Source organism: Nelumbo nucifera, chromosome 2 (assembly GCF_055504915.1).
Source record: "Nelumbo nucifera cultivar China Antique chromosome 2, China Antique-T2T, whole genome shotgun sequence".
NCBI classification, from domain to species: domain Eukaryota; kingdom Viridiplantae; phylum Streptophyta; class Magnoliopsida; order Proteales; family Nelumbonaceae; genus Nelumbo; species Nelumbo nucifera.
In genome coordinates, this window is record NC_142650.1 from 66030601 (window position 1) to 66056788 (window position 26188).

At 45.4% G+C, this 26188-nt stretch overlaps 1 protein-coding gene and 1 pseudogene across 1 annotated transcript; both read left to right on the plus strand.

Moving 5' to 3' along the window:
* Nucleotides 1–338: 338 nt before the first annotated feature.
* On the plus strand, nt 339–909 carry LOC104601496 (large ribosomal subunit protein uL11 pseudogene; annotated as a pseudogene).
* A 12792-nt stretch (nt 910–13701) lies between these two features.
* LOC104601369 (uncharacterized) lies at nt 13702–14351 on the plus strand. The gene is made up of 2 exons (XM_088897859.1): nt 13702–14244; nt 14334–14351. Exons 1-2 carry the CDS (start codon nt 13702–13704, stop codon nt 14349–14351), a joined length of 561 nt encoding a protein of 186 aa, XP_088753985.1.
* The last annotated feature ends 11837 nt before the right edge of the window (nt 14352–26188 follow it).

Below are 26188 nucleotides of genomic sequence, written 5' to 3' on the forward strand. Positions count from 1 at the left end.
TGCTATTCTGGACTGAGAGCCTCCATTGGTAACTGCTAGTCTTGTGGAGTTACCATCTGGAGAGCTTTCCTTAATACTTTAAATATATCGTCTAGAGAGAAATGAATTGCACTTGGTTATGGCACAACTAGCGGCTTTACGAAGCACCTCCATCTCCTTCTTATTAGTCTAAGCGAGGCGGTGAGTGATGGACTGCCTAAGCTGCCACAAACCTCCTCTCATCTTATCGCACAATAAGATCTGATATATTGCAGAATGGAAAAGATAAGAAAATATATCAAAGAAATGGATGGTGATCTGTAAATGAATCTCTATCCAACGAACCCAGAAAACTAAAAATGTTAGCAACCCACTTTCTCATGGTGCTCCACTTCTTGACTTCTTCTCATTTCCCTCCAATTGGTGCTAGAACCGTAAGTTTTGTCTTTGTAAATTCAGCCATTCCTCCCAAGTTCGACCCCACCTAGGTCGTTGATGTCTACATTCACATCACTGGTGGTGAGGTCGGTGTTGCAAGTTTTCTTGCTCCGAAGATCGGGCCACTCGGTCTCTCTCCCAAGAAGGTCGGAGAAGATATTGCTAAGGAGACCGCCAAGGAATGGAAGGGCCTTGTTATCAAAGCCCTTGTTATCAAATGTCTTAGTTGTGTTACCGGCCGCCGCCCATGTTATCAAAGCCCTCAAAGAGTATGAACACGATCGGAAGAAGACTAAGAATATTAAGCACACAGGAAACATTTCTCTTGATGATGTTATTGAGATTATGAGGCTGGGATCCATGGAAAAGGATTTGATGGGAACAATAAAGGAGATATTGTGAACATGCGTTTCTGTTGGATGCACGGTTGTTGGTAAGAATCTGAAGGATCTATAGTAGAAAATTACTGATGGCGATGTTGAGATCCCATAGGATTGAAATACTTGAGATAAGGACTGCCGATTCACTACATGTTGTTTTCCCCAGACTTCCATTTTTCTTTCACTTATTTACTTTTGAACTTTAGAGAGATTTACTTTTCTACTGGTTCCCTTGTTCAAAATAAATCACTGCCATTGTTGCAACCCCCTCTCTCTCCTATTAAAAGCTTGCACACTTTGCTCTCCCGTCACAACATTTTTAGTATTGCCGATGCCATGCCGCCTTAATCAAACTCTTTCCCCCCTCTCTATTCCCTTCTTCTCCTTTTTCACTAGTTCTTTCTCAATCCCTAAAACCCAACCATACCCGCTGGTCGTTAGCTCTCTTGTAGAGATACTGACTTTGCTCCCTTGTACTAGCTCCTCCGATGTAGAAATTGGAGGACCTACTAGTTAGAATTTCATGCACTCACGTCACCTTTTCATGGATCATATGCATGAGTTGTAATTCATGATAAGGTTATCCTCTTGGGAGTTTATCCTCTAGAGTTATTGTTTATCACAAACTCTATCTCAGATAGAGTTATCCTAACCATTGTACTTATCATGTAATCCACCAGCCTTGTATTTAAACCCCTTGTCAATCACTAAATCACATTGACCATTCTTATCTAATTATCCTTTTTCATTTGGTATCAGAGCCATGGCCGCTAACCCATCTTATTTCAGTAAAACTAGATATGCACAACTACCTGTTGTGAAAGGCCTAGTACCAACCCATGCTTGAAGGATTGGACCTGTTCGGCTATCTCGATGGCTCCCCTCAATGTCCCCTTTAGTTCCTCTATAATACAATAGACACCTCCGGTGTCAAAACTATGAACCCGTCGTTCACCTCTTAGCAGATCCAAAACAAGCTATTACTCAGCTGGTTGCTTGCGACTCTCATTGATGGAGTCCTCACTCAGGTTGCCAGTTGCAGAACATCTCACGATGCTTGGATGATCTTAACTCATATATATGCTTCTCCCTTACGAACCAAGATCATGCAACTTAAAAATGATCTTCACCATCTCCACGAAGGCTCCAAGTTGATGACTGACTATTTGCAATAGGTCAAAGGCTACACAAATGCCCTTGAAGCTACCAGCCAAGGTCTCTCATCTGATGACATCATCCTCTACACCACGGGAGGTCTGGGACCAGACTATGACCCACTTATCATTGCCATCACCACCAGACACGACCCTCTCTCTCTCTCTCGAAGAACTTCATAGTCTTCTCCATTAGTTCGAGCTTCGACTCAACCGCCAACACTCTGCCCTCACTGACACTCAGTTCTCCGCCAATTCAGCTATTCATAAACCTGGAGCTCGCCCACCCAATTCTCATCAGGGTGGTCGTGGTGGCAACCCCTCTTCATGTGGTGGCAGAGGTAAGGGTCGTTACAATAACACAACCCAGTCTAAACCTAAGGTCACTTGCTAGGTCTATGGCGAAGTTGCCAATTCTGCTCTTTCTTGCTTCCACCGCTTTGATCTCAGTTTCAAGCATCTAGAAGTAATACACCACCTAAGGCTCTTGTTGCACCAAATACCATGGAATCATCTGATGGAGATTGGTACCCGGACACTAGTTCCACGAATCACTTTACAATCGACCTTGGCAATCTCTCTCTTCGATCTGATTACAATGGCAATGACAAAATAGCCGTTGGTAACGGGACAGGTTTGGACATCAAACACATTGGACATACCTCTTCCCGTATACTGCACTTAAATAATATCCTTCATGTACCCGACATCACAAAAAATATGATATCTGTTAATTAGTTTTGCCAAGATAATAATGTACTCTTTGAGTTTAATGATTCTAGTTTTGTTGTGAATGACAAAATTCAGGGACCACCAATCCTTTCAGGGCCGATTAAGGATGACCTCTATCAAATCTCTATTTCTTCTTCTCGTAGCTCGAATAAGGGACTTGTGGCCATGCTGGGGGTACGTACTACTATTGATGGCTGGCATTAATGCCTTGGGCATCCTCAACACTGTGTAGTTAAGCGGATCACTCAGCAACACAACTTACCCAGTTGACTCCAAGTCCATCTCAGATTTTTGCTCTTCCTACGCTTTGTGGTAAGTCTCATCACCTCCTTCACCCACCTTCATCAATTAGTGTGTATGCTCCTTTGGATGTTATCCATTCTGACTTATGGGGGTCTTCTATTGTGCCCTCTAATAATGGTCACCGTTACTACATTGAATTTATTGATGCTTTTACTCGATTCACTTGGATTTTTCCCTTGCACACGAAATCTAAAGCCTTGTCTATTTTCATTCAATTTCGGACGATGATTGAAAAACAACTGAATCAGCCCATCAAAATCTTACACACTGATGAAGGGGGCGAATACCACAAATTTCATGATTATTTACAGGAACACGGAATTGTACACCACTACAGTTGCCCACATACTCATGCTCAAAATGGCATCATTGAGCATAAACACCGACACATTGTAGATACCAGACTAACACTCTTTGACAATGCTAAGCTCCCTTGACAATTCTAGAGTGAAGCCTTTGCCACATCGGCTTTCTTGATCAATCGCCTTCTAACCCTGCTTCTTGACCACAAGTCTCCATACGAGCTACTCTTTGGACGCCCCCCCCCCCCCCGGATTACAGTTGCTTCAAAATTTTTGGGTGTGATTGCTACCCAAACCTGTGCCCCTACAACCACACCAAGTCTGATTTCCATACTCTTCGATGCACTTTCCTCGAGTACAACTCTCATCACAAGGGTTATCTGTTCTTGCATAAATCTATTGGTCGTCTCTACATTTCTGATGATATGGTCTTCGATGAGACATCTTTCTCTTACAACAATGGGTCCTCTCCATGCCACACAGCTTCATGTTCTCAAGACATGCCCTCTATATTGAGTCTGCCACCTATTCTGGCCCTGTGCCATCAGATCACTACTATCGCAACACCGCTCATCTCACAGCCCACTACAGTCTCTTCACCGGCCCATTCTCTCTCTCCCTCGGCCCACTCTCCTGTGGACTCCCCCGAGTCTTCCATGATGCAGTCTAGAACTGCCGCTCCTTCTACACCTCCAGATCCGGATCCGATAGCTTCCCTGGCCTCTGCTTCCGCTCCTACTCATGGTATGCAAACCCGCTCAAAACCTGGGGTGTTCAAACCAAATCCCAGATATGCTCTCATTTTGGTCACCATTGACGTTGAGCCCACTTGCTTTACTCAAACTGCGCGTGATGCTATGAATACCGAGTTCTCTACACTAGTTTAGAACCAAACTTGGTCTCTTGTTCCTCCACCACAGGACAAAAATATTGCGGGTTGTCGTTGGGTCTTCAAAATTAAGCGCCACATTGATGGTACCATTAAACGATACAAAGCACATCTCATTGCCAAAGGGTATCATCAACAAGAGGGGATTGATTTTTCGAACACTTTTAGCCCGGTTGTTAAACCGTGCACAATCAGGTTAGCTCTCTCCATTGCCATGTCCAAGTCCTAATCTAGCCATCAGTTGGATGTGTTAGATAGTGTATGCCCTTAGCTCCAATCAGATTGATGTACTTTTTGACATTTATTGTAAATGAATAAAGTACATAATTGATTCATGTCATTGTGGTGTGTTTCTGTGTAATACCCTTAAACTGGACAGTTATGAGACTCGTGTTAGTTTAGAATCTTCACAGCCGTTGGATAGATCTGGAGAGATTTATCCTACCAAGGCTAGTACTGATGTGCCGCCAAGTTGGTTGGGGTGGCTTGTCTCAGCTGCTAGGGTGAGACTTGAGGTACATGCAGTGTGGGTTTTCTTAAAACCCTAAATCGGACCAAAATTCCAATATTGCCCTGGACCTTTGAGATAGATGAGCAAAACTGGAATGTTACACTTGAACCCTCGACTCGATTATGGTACTGCACTAGGTGTTGGATCGGGCCATCTTTGATATGCCAATCAGTAAGATCCTTAGAGGGGGTCAAAACCTGGGGTATGTTTTAAAAATGTTTGTAAAAGGTTTTAATTCACGGGATCCATGTGAGTAGAGAGTGCAACACTGTTCCTTGCAACCGAGGAGAAGCAGAGCATGGAGAGGGCTAGATATTGCTGGTTCAAGGGGGGATGTTTCGCAGATCATGAGCATGGAGGTTTCGCAGATCATGAGCAGGTAAGCTTCTTTTTCTGGTTCAAGGGGGGATGTTCGATTGTTTCATTGATTCTTGTGCATTTTTTTATTGGACATTGATGTTAATTAGTTTGACAAACTGAATTAATGTTGATTTTCCTACTGCTATCCATGATTTCGGTGATCCGTAATTGTCACGAATAATGGTACAAGTAGCAATTATGTTGATATATTTGTGGGTCAATTGTTCGTGATAGCCTTTGACCAATGTTTTAACATAGTTCAACCTAAAGGAATTGATGGAACAAGATTCAGTAATTGCAGCTATCTCAATTATTGTTATTTTGGTTTAACTGTTTTCACAAATCTTAATGCTATTACTGTTTTATATGGACACTATCGTACCTAGTTAAGTGGTGATAAGTGTTGATCGAATGCTGGGTTTGGTCAACTGAATTAGGAAAACACAAGGTTTATTATGGCTATCCTAATAAATCTAAGGTTAAATGCTTGAATAGCAAGAATGCTGAAATGTACCTAGGATCGATGGCCAATCGATTCAACCTGAACCCTTGAACCAGAATTCGGTAAGACTGATTTTCTCTTGTTTGTTTAAGTGCTTTCTTATTCTTTTAATTTTAGTTATTAAATTTCCCCACTCAATTATAGTATCCATTTGGCTAAGAGATTACTGATTTATTCCCTGTGGGATTCGACCTAGCACCACTTTTACTGCAAATATCTTATTGTGGGACTAGTACTAATTTTGAGGGCTTCGACAACCCGTCACGGAGGCTGGGTTGAACCTCTGTTGCTGATGTGTAGATCAATGTTTGGGTCCCATGCCATACAAAGAGAGCCAACTGGGTAGTAATTTAAGAGGTTAAGTAAGCACATAAACTTAATGGGCCTAAAGCCCAATTCGAACTAGGCTTAAATCAGTTAATTAAAAAGGAGGCAAGATAGGATTTATAATATGATTAGGATTAGCTAAAGGATAAGATAAGTCTTATTCATTCAAGAGTCCAGATCCAAATATCAGATTTGGATTAAGGAACTCTCTCCTAATTAGATTAGGAGGCTGATCCTGAGAAGGCTATGAATAGAGGGGGGCGAATTCCTCAGATACAGAATATACAACACAACAATCTGCAGAGTTCTTCCCTGTTCTTGCCGCCCCTACCCAGTTCGATCTCCACTTGTGGGAGTGATGAAGAATTGTTCTTGATATTGCTTCTTGGTAGAATAAGCAATCTGAAGTTGTGCTCACCAGCTCTCTACTCCATTCTTGCTGAAGAATTCGGTCCTTGGGCGTGAACACCTTCATTGGGAGTTATTTATACTTCGTATCAGGTATATCCCGCTCCTCCCTTTTGGTTTCAGATCTAGTCCAGTTTGGTTCAAGATTGATAATTGAAAATGCAGTTTTCTAAAATAGGGAATACGATTCCCAGATGGGAGAGAGAGAGATTTTTGAAATTTTGCCCCACCTTCTTGTAGGGTTTGGCTATCCATGTGATGGATCTCCCATCCCTACAGGACGTCAACAATGCATCCCTTCATGGCTACTTAACCGAGGAAGTCTACATGAGTCAGCCACCCGGTTTTCAACATCCATCCTACCCTGTCATGTCTGCAGATTACATCACTCTCTATATGGCTTACGATAGGCTCCATGGGCCTTGTTCGCTCAGATCCACAATTGTTTAGCCACTCATGATTTCATTGAGTCCATGGCTGACACCTCATTGTTCATTCATTACACACCTCGTGACATCACTTTGGTGCTCGTCTATGTTGATGATATATCATCATCATTGGCTCCAACCCCACTCTTGTTGATCAGTTCATTCAAGCTCTTGCTTCTGAATTCTCTCTACGGGACCTTGGGCCTTTGCATTTCTTTCTTGGGCTTAAGTCTCAACCCATTGTCGATGGCATGATTCTCTCTCAGTCCAAGTATGCCTTGGATCTTCTTCATTGCACTCACATGGTAGATGCTAAACCATGTACCACTCCTATGGCAACTACTACTAAACTCTCCCTTGATGATTCGGACATCTTTGATGATCCAACACTGTATTGAAGCACGGTCGGCACTCTACTGTACCTGATTGTAACTAGACCGAACCTCGCTTTCTCTGTGAACAAGGTGGCCCAGTTCATCTCCAAGCCCACGGTCAACCATTGGGTTGCTGTCAAGCGTATCCTGCGCTACATCAAGCACACCTACACCCTTGGGCTTCATATTCATTGCTTTCCCTCGACTCAACTTCATGGCTATAGTGATTCAGATTGGGTCGGGTTCCTCAATGACCGACGGTCTCATGGCGGTTATTGGATCTACTATGGGCCCAACCTCATATCTTGGTCCTCTAAGAAACACTCCACTGTCTCCAGGTCAAGCACTAAAGCGGAGTACAAGTCCCTTGCCATCCTTGCTACCGAACTAGTCTGGATTCAAATACTCCTCTGTGAAATGGGCTTCTCCCCCACATCTTCTCCAGTCTTGTAGTGTGACAATATCGGCGCCACCTACCTGGCCTCCAATCCCGTTCTACACTCTCGCAGCAAGCATGTCGAGCTAGATTATCACCTTGTACGGGACAAAGTTCAATGTTGCCTCGTTGAGATTAGATTCCTCTCCACCGTTGATTAAATGACAAATGTTTTCACCAAGCCCCTTTTTGTTTGATGCTTCTCACACACTCACGTCACCTTTGCATGGATCATGCATGAGTTGTAATTCAGGGAGTTTATCCTCTAGAATTATTGTTTATCACAAACTCTATCTCAGATAGAGTTATCCTAACCACTATACTTATCATGTAATCCACCAGCTTTGTATTTAAACCCCTTGTCAATCAGTAATTCACATTGACCATTCTTGTCTAATTATCCTCTTTCAGTCTACTAACGTTCTCAGATTGATTTTCTCTCTCTACTCAATGTCCTTCGATTTCCCTCACTTTCTCTTTTTGTTCAGAGCCACAAGTTAGTTTCTGTGGGAAAGCCTACATCTTTGCATTATGCCCTCTTGAGAGAGAGAGAGAGAGAGAGAGAGAGAGAGGTCAAATAGGAGGAGGATGGAATGTTAGCCGCCACTGCTAGTTTGAGTCAAGAAGATAGATGGTCTTCTATGAAAAGGGTATTTTAAGTATAATTTAAAATTAAATCAAACATGTGAAGTCACTTGTAAATGGTCTAGGATGAAGACTTAACGGGAAGGGAACTATATGTCAATTGTTAGAAATAGTAGGGGTACTTTAAGACAATATTGAAATAATAGGGGTATAGTTAGTTAATTTCCTAAACCTTAGGGGTAGTTTAAGAAATTTACCCTATAAATATATATGGGTCATGCCGGCCTACACAATTGGAACCCCAAGCTGACACAACCTGTGACCATTGGGCTGAGCCAGACCAACTCAAAATCGGGCCAAACTATGCCAAGCCGCGAGTGGCACAACCCGATTTACACCTCTACACGTAAGGCCCATCGGCCATACTACAAAGAGCATACGGTTCTATGCAGGGGCAAAGCTAGGAATTTTATTGATGGGGGACAAAGCATAATAAACATGGATAGGGGGCCAAAAGATAGGAAACCTGGGTAGGAGGGGAAAAATATATATGAGAGTTAAATGGGCAAATGGCTACTATGGGGATTTTTAAGGCATGGGGGGGGGGGGGGGGGGAGGAGGGACCATGGCTCCCCTTTGCCATCCCTGGCTCCGACCTTGATTCTATGGCTTTGTTCCCATTCCTCTATATGGAGGGGGTGTCAACTGCCAAGTGGCCATCTTGATGTTTTCAAAACCAGACTGGAAAAACCATGAACTAGTCAGGTGACTGGTTTCAGTTTTCCCCAAAACCGGAATTTCTTAAAAAACCGTTGATTTTGGTCAACAAACCGCTGACTTGGGTGGTTAACCGTTCGAACCGTTCAAATGGCTTTAACCGTTATTTATTTTTTTTGTTAGAATGGGTCGACCATTCGGTTTGAATGGTCAGACCGTTTGATCGGGTAACTGGACCCCTGATCAGTTCGGTTTTAAAAACCATGATGGCCATGGGCCAAATATCTAGAAGTGAAAGTCAAGTCGAATTAGGATTCATATCATATATATTAAAACTTATTAAATTAAAAAGTGAAAAAATATAATACATTATCAACAGATGAACTAAAATTGACCTCAACAATGTAAATCATTAATAAAATGAATTTGAAACAACTTTAAGGACACTTAGGCCATGTTTGGTTCACTACTATAGGCCTCATTTTTTTAATTCTTGCTCATTCTAGACAATAATGAATAACATTAGAGTGTTTGGTTACAAAATTCTTGCAAAGGGCCACATTCTTTTTAGAATGAAAAATCAACTTCATAGTTCATAGCACAAAAATTGAGTAGCTTGTAGCATGAAAAATAATCATGCCCCATCTTGCTCATTTCATTCTTCGCAGAAACTTGCCTACAAAACTATTGCCATAAATGTTTACTTTTGCGAAAGAACTTTTACAAAAACACTTATAAAAGTACTTTTACATGAAAACATTTTTATGAACCCACTTTTACGAAAGCAATTTTATGAAAGTACTTTTACATGGAAGAATTTTTACAAAAGTACTTTTATGAAAGTACTTTTTTGGAAATACTTTTACAAAAGTACTTATATAAAAGCACTTTTACGAAAGTACTTTTACAAAAGCACTTTTACAAAAATACTTTTATAAAAGCGCTTTTACGAAAGAACTTTTATAAAAGCATATTTTGAAAGCATTGTTACGAAAGTACTTTTACAAATGTACTTTTATAAAATCACTTTTATGAAAGTACTTTTATAAAAATCACTTTTACGAAAGCACTTTTATGAAAATACTTTTATAAAAGCACTTTTATGAAAGTACTTTTTTGAAAGCATTTTTTATAAAACTTTTATGAAAACACTTTTATAAAAGGACTTTTACGAAAGTATTTTTACAAATGTACTTTTATGAAAGTACTTTTACAAAAACACTTTTATGAAAGCACTTTTATGGAAGCATTTTTGTGAAAGCACTTTTACGAAAGTACTTTTACAAAAGCAGTTTAGGGAAGTACTTTTATTAAAGCACTTTTATGGAAGTACTTTTATTAAAGGACTTTTGCGGAAGTACTTTTACAAAACATCTACAAGTGGTAAACATTGACTATTGGAGACCTAGGCTGGCGATTTGTGGATATCAGGGTGATTTTTTTTTTTTTTGAAGAACAAAAATGAGAAACATAGGACATTTGTTAGTACGAAAAGAATTCATTTTTAGGTAAGAATGAGAATTGAACCAAACATGACCACAACATTCGGACCAACTTTATCAATCAACACAATATAAATTTTATATGAATAGAAGAATATGTATTTTAAGTATTGTTGTATTGAATCATATAAGATCATCTAATAAAGAGTAGAAATGTAAGATTCATATTTGATCAAATTCCGATCACTTTTAGGTTTTGAATTTAAATTTGAATATGCACTTTTAGGAGGTGTTTGGCACCATTGCCATGTTTCTAAAAAATGGTGCCATGTTAGCGCCAATAAACGTTTCAACCTCAGGCAAAACTATTGTTTGGTCGGGCATTTTTTGAGAAACGCTGGGAAAATGCCTCATCTGGAAAATCATGTAACCTGCTTTCCATGAATGGTTGATGAGGTGACACAGATGCTTTTGTAGATTAATGCTATTTAGTGTTGCTACATCTGCTTAGGTGGCAGCAACACCACCAGACAAGCTACATTACTGTTTTTTGAGAAAAAAAAGTCTAAAACATCTACAATAAAACAACAATAGTCTCAAACACCTTTTGAGAAAACAGTGTACTATTTCATCGAACATCTACAACAAACAACAATGATACCAAACACTACCCTAGGTTCTAAGTAGCAGTACTGTCGATCAGGAGTAAAATTATGATCATGCATGGGATGGATAATTTGACCAGACTGATTTGTCCAAACAAGAATATAATATGACAAAGAAATAAGAAAAAATAATTATTAATATTTCACGAAATTGATACTTCGCCAGTGATTCAGTGACAAGACCGGTTTGAATCAACCCAATTTGTTAATTATACAAAATCCCGTTGGTTTGGTCATTTGAAGAATGGTTTAAACTCTGGGTTAGGTCTTGAGGCTAACTTGCCGATCATATCCAATATATAGCATTTCTGTATTAAATTTGTTCATGGGCCGAGTTTAGGCTTAGTTTTTATCAAAATTTGAATGGGCCAAACCTGTGAACAATTTACTTTTTGGCAAGGTTGCAGTCAGCCATTACTATAATTGAAACATCTTCCCATGATGACATATCAGGATTAATATTATCATCCGGTGATGTTTTCAATACACAGCAGAGATGTGATGCGGGGCGTTACGGGGCAGCCTCTTGTGGGGCATAGATTGATATCATCATTAAATTGCATTTCTTCTCAATTTTAAAATAATGCCCTTAATACTCTCTTAGAAATATTTTGGTGCCTGTTTGGTAAGTCTTCTCTAGAAGATCTGATGGTTAAAAGACAGGCTGAGTTTTAGCAAATAGACATCGGAAGACCAAAGACTGTTTGGTTGAAATATTTTACATAGATCTCATAAAAGATCATAAAAGCTATAAGACCGTTTGATAATGTGAATGTTTTGTGTGTGGGCCAACAAACCTTTCATTTAACACATGAAATCCACATACATTTTCTAAGGTGGGACCCACATACCATTGGTGGGCATGTATGTCGGGCCCATTTACATTTTACAAGGTGGGCCTGACATATCATTGGTGGACATGCATGTGGGGTCTATGTGTCGACATGTATGTGGGGCCCACATACATTTTACATGGTGGGCCCCAACATACCATTGGTGGCCATGCATGTGGGGTCCATGTGTGGACATGTACATGGGGCCCACTCATTTTTCAAGGTGGGCCCCACATACAATTGGTGGATATGTATGTGGGGCCCACATACATTTTGCAAGGTGGGCCCCACATACCATTGGTTGACATGCATGTAGGGTCTATGTGTGGACATGTACGTGGGGCCCACTCATTTTTCAAGGTGGGCCCCACATACAATTGGTGGGCATGTATGTAGGGTCCATGTGTGGACATGTATGTGGGGCCCACATATATTTTGCAAGGTGGGCCCCACATACCATTGGTGGACATGCATGTAGGGTCCATGTGTGGACATGTATGTGGGGCCCACATATATTTTACAAGGTGGACCCCACATGCCATTATGCATGTGGGTCAATGTGTGGACATGTATGTGGGGCCCACATACATTTTACAAGGTGGGGCCTATATAATACCTAATGTGAGCCCCATATACATTTTCCAAAGTGGGCTCCACATACCATTGGTAGGTCCCTCTTACACATTCAAATAATTTTTGTGGAAAAATAACTCATTTTCTCCCAAGCATGTGCATCGTACCATAGGTTCGAAGATGATGTGGCACTAAAAGATTGTAAAAAATTCATTTGAAGCTTCCTTAAAAGGCCCAAATTAGGACTTTTGACATCTTTTATGGGATGAAGCTTTTTCCCAATAAATTTTTCTATTATCAAACGAAAAAGCCCAGAATTCAGACTCCGAAGCCTGTACGGAAAGAATTGCCAAACGCGGCCTTGATCTTTGTTAACCTTTGGTCTACCGTCTAAGTCCATGAGATGCCCCACCCGTTTGGTCTTCGGATGATCATGATCATCAATGTCCTAAACTTAATTGTGTTGAACTAAACCCGATAACCTTTTACTGAAGAAAACCCAAATTTGTGTAAGGGAATAGCTCCATCCCACCCACCAAATTGTGACTTCAAAAAAATCTCGAATTTAATTTACTCCACACGAAGCGTATTTCATATCAATCTTACAGCACATCTCAGCCATACATTGAGGATATCTTCCAATGATAACAACGTATAATCACAGGAATGTTCCTCATGCACGGTTGCCATGTGCTGGAGCCTGGGAGGTTGGTGTGAATCGCACCTAGTGAGGAGCAAATTCGGATTCGTGGGCTTCGTGATTTTGATCCAGAAACCAGTGTTCTATTACTCTTCCAGTACAGGGCTTAACCTGGGGTCCACACCTCATATTTCCCAGAAGACAAGATCATTAAAGTGATAAACTTTGATTAGGTAACAAGAATTAAAGCCATTCCGTGCACTCACCTTTAATTGTATACGTGGCAAAATCATATAAATCAAGATCTGGATCTCTAGGTGGGTCAGGACAGAATTGATCCACTGGAATTCTCTACTCCGTAGCATCCTGTGGCCTCAGAGCATTGGGACTCTCGCTTTCTACTCCAAGTCTCCAACCCTCTCAAATAAATTCAAAATTTAAAAGCCCCTCCACGTCCCCAACTCACCAACCCATTTCATACGTCCACGTCATCATTAAAGAAACCTTTGTCCAGATTTCGAAGAAAATTTCTTTAGTTGCTTCTATCTATCACATAATCACATGCTGACTACCGGCTAAAGCCGGTAACTATATGTCACACCTCCGTGGTTATCCACCGGTTCACCGTTTCTCGAAAGCCATATCCCATATGTCTAACGGGTCTCTGATGCAGCTGGAGCTAAACTGCTAAACCAATCAACCAACTGCTGCTGGAGCCTGGAGATGAGCGGTCTAAGCAAGCTCGTGATCGGACTCACCGTGGTTTTCGTCGTCTCTGTCGTGGCTCTGATCGCCCAGGTTGTTTATGTCATCTGGTGTCGGAGAAGATTCCGGCGAGAGAACTCCACTGGAGAACCTGATTTCACCGGTAAGCCTTTTGCCAGCCCTTCCAAGGAGTTGCTCTACTTCTTCTGCTGGAAAAATCAGTCTCGCATCGAGCCCGCCGTCCCTCCAACTTCCCTGGCTTCCGATGCGCAGGATGCGGCTCCGGAGCTCGTGGACCCGCTGAAATGGCACGGATTATACGGACCATCAAGGGTTTTGTTTACGATCAAGGAAGAAAGAGAAGATGCGGAGTCTCAGAAATCATCGGCGGAGAGAAAGCCGAAGAAGAGGCAGTCTTTGGAAGAATGCTTCGAGGTCACGAATAGCGAAGAACTGGAGGAAATTGTGAAGGTGGAGGTGGAGGTGGAGAGGGGGACACCGTTCACGACGCCTTGTGGTTCGCCTCCTTATTACACTCCTTGTCCTTCTCCACCTCGTGAGGTGCAAAGGAGCGTAGTAGAACTCGAAAATGTGCCACACCTACAGCAACACTGCATCAGGGTTGATTTGGGTGTTGATGGGATGCAAAGAGAACTGCCGGAGATTGAGTTTAACGGGAAAAGCAAGGAAGGGTGCAACATTTAGCTGAGATTAAAATTAGAAGTTCACGGCTGCCGACTCGCCGGTTATTGGGTCCGAAGCCGAACGGCGAAGAATGGTCGTAGTGGTTGAGCCGTTTATGTATGTACGTAAACTTCATTTAGTATTTGATTTGACATAGCTTCTCTTTACTTGGTGATTAGTTTCTTCCTTTAAGGAAATGGTTGTTACCGTGTTATCTTTGGAGAGTGAAAGTGCAGCTTTCAGTCCGTAGCCCTGTACCGAGGCCTACGTACAAGTATATGATATTATACTGCCGTTGGAGATCTAGTTTTTTCGTTGCCTCATCTCTCTCTCTCCCCCTCATTGATTCCTTGTATAGCTAGAGGTGTAAGTGTAATATCTTTGTGGCGCTCTGATCTGCTACCCACTAGTCGTCCCACATCCCTAACCACGTGACATAACATCTGCGCATCGGAAACATCTCCCTTTTCATTCACGGGGAGATGTTTCAAATACAGCCGTCGTGTTCCGGGGTAAAGATTTGGGAACATTTGTGAGTAGCAGATCTGGAATGATTTCTATGATGCTTGTGGGACCAGTTGACGGATTGAAATCTGCGAACAACAAAACGCTGCCGATATTATTCCAACCGGCCACATTGAGATTTGAGAACATCCCCTTGTCTATACTCCCAATTCAAGTCTCAATGGGCCAAAACCAAATGTCGAGATCACATCAGGGCCCTCTTGCACATAAAGGGATATTCCCAACACACGGTTGAGATGTGCTGTGGGTCGCTCATGTGAACTCCCAAAAGTCCAGTCTATTTGATGGATGGGTTAAGTGGGCCATCATCAATGAATAGTGTTCATGACTGGAAAAAGGGCCATAAGGCCCACAACCTACATGTGACAAAGACAATAATTAATTCAACAAGTAGGACTGTAGGAGGAGTCAATGACCTTACTGCCCTAGAAGCTAAGGGCATGATGACGATCCATTAGCAGTCCAAGATGTGTAAGGCATTGGGCTTCTGTGAATGGGCCCTATGCCTCCTAACCATCTAAGTGGAGAACTGGGTTATTTTTGTAGTTTTCATTTTGGGCACTTTGGAAGAATACGTTTGCATAATCAGATAATCTTCATACAGGGACGGACAACAAGCCAGTGGATTTAGGGATAAAAAGAGTCAAAAAGCTAAATGACTGGGGAAAAGCTTCAACCCATAAAGGAAATTGGAATGGGCCCACATCTTCACCTTCCACTCTTCCGCTATTTATGATGCTGCTAAGTTCAGCTTTAAAGGCAATCTATAGAACAAAGGGTTCATGGGTTCGGCTTTAAAGGCTTTGCCACCAACCAAGAAAGATAAGCCCTTCTTTGGAGAGTTTGAACCATAGAGCGAGCAGTCCAATACAATATTACTAGGTAGGACCGTAGGATATTGCCCAATCGAAGAGGGTCCCTCGTATCCATTACACTGTTAAGATTAACCACACAAAAAAGCGTGAGACCATATGTACTTTCGAAATCCAAAGGGCTCCGTGAACTTGATGGACAAGCCAAACCAACTTGCGGAGACTTTACTTAGATTTAAGGTTTTTATAGAGTAAATTTGATTCGGGGATTGTTTTAATTAAAAGTGAAAATTTCTTTTTAGGGTATTTTAATCAATTTCTATCAGAATTTGTAGATATAAGGGTAAAATGGATACTTTTGAAAAACTAATGCATTAAGCGACGTTTTTAGTCCAAGACAATAAGAAAAGGGAGGTCATTGCAGGTTTTTTCAATAATAAATAGGAGGTTTTTGTGAAAGTGAAACGATGATGTGCGATTCGGTCGGTTCTAACTGCCGGTTACCTTGTCTTTGACAGAGTTGAAGATGCCTGAGACAAGGAAGAACTGGAGATTTCCGGGGAGGAACCCGGTAGGAACATTCCGAAGCTCAAGTTAGTACTCTTGAGAAGGCAAGGGAAAATAATGGATTTCAAGACCAGAGAGCACAAATATCACATACCTCTTTCTCTGGGGGAGGAAGGCCTTTTATAATCACCTGGTACACTTACTCCCAAATTTCTGCCAAGTCAGGTATAACCGCCTTTGGGGGGGGGGCAGGCATAATCGCCACTGTCCTTTCTGCCAGGGTCGTCTCTGCCACAACTGAGATGGCGGTGGCAGGTGGCCATTACGGCATGATTGCCGTCTATTAGACCCAGATCAGTCAAGCGCGTTGCCCCAGAGTACAGATCTGTCAGATATGGTTTCACAGTCACGCGGCCTGGTGCCGGAGTGGTGCGCGACTTTTGACGTCCGATAGTTGATAAATCGTTTGACGTCCGCGCGTGAGCTGTACGCGACCCGGACTGACTCTTTTGACAACCTTCTGGATGAGCCCGAGGTAGGGCCTTCAGGTCGGGCTACCCCGGGTAGTCTAGAGTCCACCTCTCGTCGGGTTCGAATGCCGGACACGTTCGGACCTTCCACCATGACGTCTGAGAGACTTCGGTCCCTTATTCGTCAGTTCAACCTGCCCGGGGAGTATGCATATAGCATACCTTCGGGCAACTTCCCTTGGGAGCATGGTCCAGATGAGATCGTGGTCTTCCGGGAGCAGCTCATTGCCGGGCTGCGTCTTCCTCTTCATTCTTTAATCGTCGAAGTCTTGAACCACTTCAGTGTCTCAGTCGGTCAGCTTCACCCAAACTCAATTCGCAACGTTGTCGGGACCATATCCCTCTACTGCAAATACGTCATCCCCTTGGACTTAGAAATTTTTTCCGCTCTTCTCATGCTTAAGAAACAAGCGAGCTACCTTCCCGAGCACAGGCGGGCTTACTACCTGTCACATCGCTCGGGGTTCAAACTACTTCACAAGCTTCCAAACAAAGTCCCGACGTGGAAGCGGGACTACTTCGTGGTCCGAAGTGCTACGGGGTGGCCGTTTCCTATTCAATGGAGGGCGGCTGTCCCTAACCCCGACGTCATGTTGGATAAAGACATGGCGGAGACCTTTCAGTCCTGGGCCCAGGTCGGGCTCGAGTGCGAAGAATACCTCTCAGAAGCCAAGTTCATTCAGGCCGGTCTGAGTCTGGGTAGGCTTACTTAGTCTTTTTTCTTTTTGGTACTGATGCCGAGCTTCTTTTGCATGTATTATGGAAGCAGAGAAGACCTGCGGTGTTAACTTGCTCACCGGGATGAAAAGAAGGAAGCGAGTCACCAAGTGAGCTCGCGTGGAGTCTCCTCGGGCCATGGAGCCCGAAGTCTCGAGCCAGCCTCCGATCATCAACCTGGACTCTCCTAGGGAATCCGAGGCGGCGGGGCCTATTTCCGAGATGGCAGCGGAGCTCGGCATTGCGGAGGCTTAGGAAGCTGAGACTACAGAGGCTTCTCGAACCCCAACTGTTTTTTCCAGCTCGGGGAGCCAGGAGGGGGTTGGCAGTGTGCTGACCCCGAGCTGTGCTCTTCGCAAGAGCAAGAAGGCTGTTTACCCGAGCGAGGTCGCGGAATGGTTCGAGCTCCCTCTCGGTCACATCGGCGCACGTGCAGCGTCTCACGTCATGGTGGTAAGTTGTCGAAGTCTTCCCTTAGTGTTTTTTCCATTCACTCTTTTACTTTCTTGCCGAACTGACTCTTTGCTTGGCAGGCAAACTCCTCTATTCACGCCCTGATAATTCAGTCAGAGAGGAACCTGAAGCGGGCACAAGCTGCTGAAGAGGCTCTGGGGTCAGCTCGGGAGCGGGCGCAGACTGCTGAAGAGGCTCTAGGATCAGTTCGAGAGCAGGTCCATCGCCTTGAGGGGAAGCTTCAGCTTAGAAGAGCGAACTGGAGAGACTCCGAAGGGAGAATGGCGCTCTGAGGCTCGTCGTGAAGCACCTCGCGACTTCGAAAGGCAGCCTGGAGCACGAGGTGGAATACCTCAAGGCCGACATCAAGGAGAAGATAAATATATTCTTTCAGGCCCTTGAGGATACCAAGGTGAAGGCCGACGACGACTACATAGCATCGGAGCGCTTCGACGACCTGATGGTGGGCTCATACCGGAGGGGCTTCAAACTGAGCCGGTGGATGATAAGGCATGCCTACCCCGAACTTGATACCCGCGCCATCACCACCTCGTGTATTACTCTGGAGATGGCTGCTGCGGCTGATGAAGATCTGGATTCTAACGATGAGGCTGACCCCTCGAGTGTTGCTGAGGTCCCTTCTGAGGGCAAGGGGAATGCAACCCCGAAGTGATGTATACCGGGCCTGTGAGCCCGAAGTGATATGTATCAAGCCTGTGAGCTCATTTTCCTCCTTTTTTTTTGAACACTGTAAAGCAAACGTTAGTAATGAAGTACTTTTTTCTACTCAAGTGTTGTGCAACTATTTCTTTTTTGCCGAAGTGATTATATTGCTGATCTGCATAGAGTTAGGTCCCTAACTCCCGAGACGGGGGGATTCCATGAGGCGAGTTGACATAGTAAGGCTATATGCCCGATCTATTCTCTGCCTATCTTGGAGCGAGCTTTACACCCCGGGTTTCATACCCGTGCTGCCTGCTCTTTTGGCACAGTTTGCGCTGATGAGTTTCCGAGGTCATCCTCAGCTCGGTGCTTTAGCCCTTTGGATATTTTCCTAGGTTTCTTGCCCATGCCGGGGAGGTGACCAGGTCTTTGTTACTTCGGTATTCTGGCCCTTAGGCTCTTGGGAGCGGCTTACAGTCTGCCCAGTTCGGTAACTTATAGGTAATATCGCCTTTGGTTGACGATGTTCCAAGCTTGGGGTATTTGCCTACCCTCCAAGGTCTTGAGCTCGTATGCTCCTCCGAGTGCTCTCTTTACTCGATAGGGTCCTTCCTAGTTCGGCTCGAGTTTGCTGACGCCGGGCTCAGGTACCATGACCTTGCAGAGAACCAGGTCGCCGACGCGAAAGTTTCGCTTCTTGACTCTGACGTTGTAGTACCAAGCTACCCTTTGCTGGTACGCTGCGGTCCTGATGTATGCGAGGTCCCTCACCTTGTCGAGCAGGTTGAGGTTGGTACGTAGCTTGTCGTTATTTGTATCATCAGTGTATGCTTCCAGCCGAAGTGAGGGGATTTCGATTTCAGCTAGGATGACTGCCTCCGTGCCCTAGGTGAGGTTGAAGGGGGTTACTTCGGTGGCGGTTTTCTCTGTAGTTCGGTATGCCCATAGAACGCTAGGCAGCTTGTTTGCCCATAACCCTTTAGCTCGGTCTAGCCTGGCCTTTAGTCCGCGGAGAATAGCTCTGTTCGTGACTTTTGCCTGACCGTTTGTTTGTGGGTGTGCGACCGACGTGAAGTTTTGCCGGATCCCCATTGTCTTGGCACCATTCTTGGAATTTGATGTCTTTGAACTGCTTGCCATTGTCGGAGATCAGTATTCGAGGTAGTCCGAAGCGGCACACTATGTTCTTCCAGAAGAAGTTCTGGACGTTTCGAGCTGTGATTGTTACGAGAGTTTCAGCTTCAACCCACTTTGTGAAGTAATCTACTGCCACTACTATGAACTTCCTCCCTCCCGTTGCTGGTGGGAATGCTCGAGTAGGTCGATACCCCATTGTGTGAAGGGCCATGGACTGGTGAGATACTTGAGGTTGGTGGTGGGCTGGTGGTGAATATTGGCGTGCTTTTGGCACTTATCGCACTTCCTGACTAGCTCAACGATGTCTGCTTTCATTGTTGGCCAATAGTATCCCCGTCGTAGTGTTTTTTGAGCGAGGGCCTTACCCCCAGGTGTTCGCCACACAGGCCTTCATGAATGTCGTGGAGTACAAGCTCAGTTTCGAGAGGCCGCAAGCAGTGCAGGTAGGGGAGCTTGTAGGATCTCAGGTACAGCCGTCCGTCTATTATGACGTATTTGGTTGTCTTGCGCTCTACCCTCCTGGCGGCGTTGCGGTCTGCGGGGAGGGTTCTATGTAGCAAGAAGCTCGTGAGTGGATCGATCCAACTCGACTCTGCTTGGGCGATAGGAGCGACCTCCTCTGCCCCCCCGAGAATGCTAGGCCGAGGTAAGTCCTCTATGTACACAATTCTCATAGTGTTGTCACTGGTGCTGGCTAACCGGGACAGGGCATCGGCCTCAGCGTTCTCTAACCTCAGGATCTACTTGATGAATTGTGACTGGAAGCTAAGTAGAGCCTCTTTTACCTTTGCCAAGTAGGTGATCATAGTTGGCTCGCGGGCTTCGTATTCACCTGTAACTTGGTTGACCACAAGCTGGGAAACGCTGCAGATAATTATGTGTCTTGCTTTTACCTCTTGCGCCAGGGATAGCCCGGCTATCAATGTCTCGTATTCTACCTCGTTGTTGGATGCCGCAAACTCGAAGTGTAGTGCATACTCTAGTTTCATGCCACTCAGACCGTGGAGAACTATACCGGCTCCGCTACCCTGCTGATTTGAGGAGCCATCAACGTGAAGGATCCAGGGCTCTTCATCCCAGTTCGCGCTTGGCCTGACCAGGAGAGATACCGAACTGGGTGTGACCTCACGGGGCTCGGACTTAACCGGTCTGGGAGCACCGAGCTCACCCAAACTGGGAGCCTCGTGCTCAACCGGGCTAAGGACCTCGGAGCTGAACGTGCATTTTGCAACAAAATCTGCCAAGGCTTGGGCTTTGATAGCGGTTCGTGGCTTGTATTGGAGGTCATACTCGTTGAGTTCGATGGCCCACTTCGTCAATCGACCAGAGACCTCGGGCCTAAGCAATACTTGCCTCAAGGGTTTGTTGATGAGGACGATGATGGTATGGGCTTGGAAGTATGGACGGAGTTTGCGGGCCACAATGACCAAGGCATAGGCTAGCTTTTCTATCTTTGGATATCTCGTTTCTGCTCTCTGCAATACTTTACTAACATAGTAGATGGGTCGTTGGACCTGATCTGCTTTCTTTATCAGTACCGAACTGACCACTTCATCGCTTGCCGAGAGGTACAGTTCTAAAACATCGCTCTCTTCGGGCCGGGTCAAAACTCGAATACTGGCGAGGTATCTTTTGAGCTCATCAAATGCGAGCTGGCACTCCAGGTTCCACTCGAACCCTTTGCTTTTCATTGCCTTGAAGAAGGGCAGGCAACGGTCTGCTGATTTAGACATGAAACGACTCAGAGCGGCTATTCTGCCGTTTAATCTTTGAATCTCTTTCACTTTTCCGGGTGGTCTCATATCTAGGATGACCTTTATTTTATCCGGGTTGGCCTCAATACCGCGTCGGTTAACGATGTACCCTAGGAACTTACCCGAGGTGACACTAAAGACACACTTATTTGGGTTTAGTTTCATGCTAACCTAATGCAGAATTTGAAAGACAGAATGCATATCTTGTATTACTTCATGCGAAAATTGTGTCTTGACGACCATGTCGTCTACATAACATTCTATCTTTGTGCCAATTAAGGGTTGAAACAACTTATTCACAAGCCTTTGAAAGGTTGCCCCAACATTTTTCAGTTCAAAGGGCATAACCTTGTAACAGTACAGTCCGAACTCGGTTATGAAGGCAGTTTTTTCCTCGTCGGACGGGTCAATCCTGATTTGGTTGTATCCCGAGTAGGCATCCAAGAAGCTTAGCAACTCGTGTCCTGAGGTCGTGTCTACTAGGCAGTCGATCCTGGGGAGGGGGAAGCAATCCTTCAAGCAAGCTCGGTTCAGGTCGGTGTAGTCGACGCACATGTGCCACTTGCCGTTCTCCTTTTCTACTAGAACAGGGTTGGCTACCCAGCTCGGGTAATGAACTTCCCTTATGAAGTCTACTGCGAGGAGCTTCTCGACCGCCGTCCAACGCTCTGGGGCTAGGTTGCGTTTCTTCTGCCTAATGGGCCTAACTATAGGGTCAGTATTCAACTTGTGAGTTATAAGGTCGGGGTTTATACCGGGCATCTCTGCCGGACCATGCAAAAACATCTAAATTTTGGAGTAAGAAACTTACCAGTTCGGTTCGTAGGGGCTCTTGGATGGAAGCACCGATCTGAAGCGTCCGAGCTGGGTCTGTGGCTGAGGTCGGAACAACGACTATTTCTTCCGTGGGCGCAGCTCGTTCTTCACCTTGCTCTGTAGGTCGCTCCAGTTCGAGGTCACTGGCCACCTTGTTTTTCCCTTTAGGGCGGCGACATAGCATTTGCGGGACCCGAGCTGGTCGCCCCGCGCTACCCCCACATTGAAGTCTGTAGGGAACTTCATTGCCAAATGATAAGTGGAGACCACCACTTGTAGGATATGGGTGATCGACCGACCTATTATGGCATTGTATGGGGAGAGGGTCGCGACCACCAAGAAGTCGTGGTTGAGTCTGACTACATAGGGCCATGTGCCGACTTCCACAGGTACTGTCACTTTCCCAAGGGGCCTGATTTCTTCTCCGCTGAAGCTCACTAAAGGAGTGTTTGCGGGCTTCAAGTCACTTCCCTATAACTGAAGCTGGTCGAATGCGGCCTTGAAGAGAATATCTTCCGAGCTGCCCGAGTCAACCAGTACGCGCCTGACCTCGAAGTCATTGATCTTTACCTTGATGATGAGGGCGTCGTCGTGGGGGTAGTGAACCCTGTGCGCATCGTCCTCGGTAAAGAATATGGGGTCTTTCATCCTGGGCCGATTTGGGGGATTTTGTTCTTCCCTAGCGGCCTCACAGGTTGATGCTCGAGTTGTTGCTGAGGTGCATCCCGCTACAATCGATCCTCCAACGATCACATGAATCGTTCCCCGAACCGGCATTTCCTCCGAGGGTTGCTTCTGTGACTGTTCTGCTGGCCGGATGCTGGACTTGGGGGCATCTCTGTTGTGTTCCCCCTGCCGACCTATCTTATTATTGTTATTATTATTATGTTGTACAAAATTTCTTAGGTACCCGCGACGAATAAGTTCCTCTATCTCGTTGCGGAGATTCTTACAATGCTCGGTGCTATGACCGTGGTCTCTATGAAAGCTGCAATACAAATTTTTGTTCCTCTCATTCGGGTTCCCTTTTAGACGAGGTGGCCACTTCACATACGGGGTGTCCTTGATCGTCATCAGGATCTCAGCCCGCTTTGCGTTCAAGGGCGTGTAGTCCACCCGATCCGCCATGGGAGCTCGGAACGGCTGACTTGGCTTCACAACCCGAGTTGAGTCTTTCTTCCTTCTGTCATCCTAGTTGGGGAGTTCGGCTTCCCTCTTCCTTTTTTCAAACCCGCTCTCAGTCCTTTGGTTGATCTCTTCCTCCGTTCTTATGAATTTGTCTGCGAGCTTGAGGAATTTAGCTATGGTCGCGGGCTGGCTGACCTCCATGTGCCATTTGAATTCCTTGTGCGTCACACCCCTCTTGGCTGTTGCGAGCTGTACTGCGGGGTCTAGGCGCGGTATTTGCAAGCACGCATCATTGAACCGTTTGATATAGCCTCGGATGGATTCTCCTTCCCTCTGGACTATCCTAAGGAGGCTCTCCTCTATTCGGGGACACCGCTTGCTGGTAACAAAGTGCGCGGTGAAGATTTGCACAAACTGGGTCGAACTCCTTATCGACCCGGGGGCTAGGTTCCTATACCAGGTGCGGCCCACTCCCCTGAAGGTGGTGGTGAAGGCCATGCACATGTAGGACTCGCTGGCCCTCGCCAGGTGCATCTGGGACTGGAAAGCATCAACATGATCACTGGGGTCAAAGGACCCATCATATTTGTCTAGTGGGGGGAGTTTGAAGTCCTTGGGCATGGGAAGGGCGAGGAGTTCTGATGACAGGGGGGAAGAAACTGAAAGAATAGGAGCAACCTTTACCTCATCCGAACTTACTTCTTCTCTACCTCGGAGCTCAGGCAGGACGCGGGTGGTAGTTCGGCGACTTCGTCGGCGCCTCTGCTGCTGCTTGGAAGGCCCGGTATTGGCACTGCCGGCCTCGGTGTTGCCGAGCTCGATGGGCTCAGACTGTTGGTGGTAGTCCGCGGCCAGGACGCCGAATTGGTTTTCTATGAGCAGGAGCCCAAACTTAGAGTGCCGAGGTGTTGACTTGATTGGTTGGGAGGCTCCTGATCTGCAAGCGAGCTGCGAGGCAGGGGTAGTTAGTCTTTCCCTCCTGCCCGAGGACGAGGCCTGGCTTTTGGAGGGGTTCTGAGGCTGGGAAGCTTCCCTTCGGCGAAGGCGCCCGCCCTGAGGAGAGGGCTTGATCGGCTTGACAACAGTGTGTCGAGGTGGGAGCTGCGGTTGGTTCAGATGCAGTTGGGGGAATTGCTGTTGGTAGTGATACTGAGAAATGTGGTGTAGTACTTGCTATTGATGGAGCTGATGTTGCTGGAACTGCTGCATTTGGGCTTGCATGGCCCACATGCATTGCATCAAGTCATCAAGCTGATTTTGGCTGGTCGCCAGAGGGACAACGGTCAGTTCGGTGAAGGTTGTCTCAATAGGGAGGGGAAGGGGAACATTCACAGGTGCCACCGTGCTCGATGCATTGAGGCTAGGGATTCCGCCCGCCGAGAGGGGGAAGGTGAACTGTCTGATGCATACAGTGGTGGGCTGAGGGTGTTCCCCTACAACATTCAAGTCGGCGTTGTGCCTGTTACTGCTGGAGGAAGCCATTGATACCGAGGTTTCTTTGAGAGAGAGAGTTGAAGGTTAGGGGAGGCCTTTTGAAGCATTCCCACAGACGGCGCCAAATGATGATGCACGATCCAGTCGGTCCTAGCTACCGGTTACCTTGCCTTTGACAGAGCTGAAGATGCCTGAGACAAGGAAAAATTGGAGATTTCCGAGGAGGAACCCGATAGGAACACTCCGAAGATCAAGTTAGTACTCTTGAGAAGGCAAGGGAAAATAATGGATTTCAAGACCAGAGAGCACAAATATCGCATACCTCTTTCTCTAGGGGAGGAAGGCTTTTTATAACCACCTGGTACACTTACTCCCAAATTTCTGCCAAGTCAGTTATAACCGCCTCTGTGGGGGGCAGGCATAACCGCCACTGTCCTTTTTGCTAGGGCCGTCTCTGCCACAACTGAGATGGCAGTGGCAGGTGGCCATTACAGCGTGATTGCCGTCTATCAGACCCAGATCAGTCAGGTGTGCTGCCCCAGAGTACAGATCTATCAAATATGGTTTCACAGTCACGCGACCTGGAGCCGAGTTGCCGGAGTGGTGCGCGAGGTGAAGACTTGAGTTCGGATGAGTAGGTCCTACTGTCCCGTAGTGCTGGCATATGGTCCGAACTGGCCTGAGGTGGGCTAGTTTCGGCCTTGCCCTTCGCGGGCTTCGCTGCTAGCCTCGGGATCCTTTAGGGAGAGTTCGGGTTTCGCCTCCAGGAAGCATGGATTCCTTTTGGGAAGCTCGGGCCTCTTCTTGGGGAGCTCGGGAGCTCGGGCCTCTCTTTGGGACGGCCGTGCTACGCCATCGTGTCGAGCTGGCGTTCCTGCTAGGTCATCTCGTCTTCTTCCACGTGTCGCGCAACCAAGGTGTCGGGCCAAGTCTACCTCCATCAGCAACCATAAGAGAGGTTTTTATTTTTTTTACCCTATATAACATATTGCATAGGATTTACCATGGTTTTCAAAACCGGACCGGAAAAACCAGGAACCAGTCACCTGACCGGTTCCATTTTTTTCCAAAATTGTTTTTTTCCCCAAAACCGTTGCTTTTGGTCAGCAAACTGTTGAACCGGCCAGTTAACCGTTTGAACCGTTTTGATCGTTTTTCAGTTTTTCTTTTAATTTTTTTATTTTTTGTCAGAACGGGCCAGCTGTTCAGGTCGAACGGTGGACCGTTCAAATCAGTAACCGGACCCCTGACCAGTTCGGTGTTAAAAACCATGGGACTTACCTTTTTTGCATGCATATATTTTGTTTGGGCTCTAATTAGGTTAAGCCCAATAAAATGACCTAAA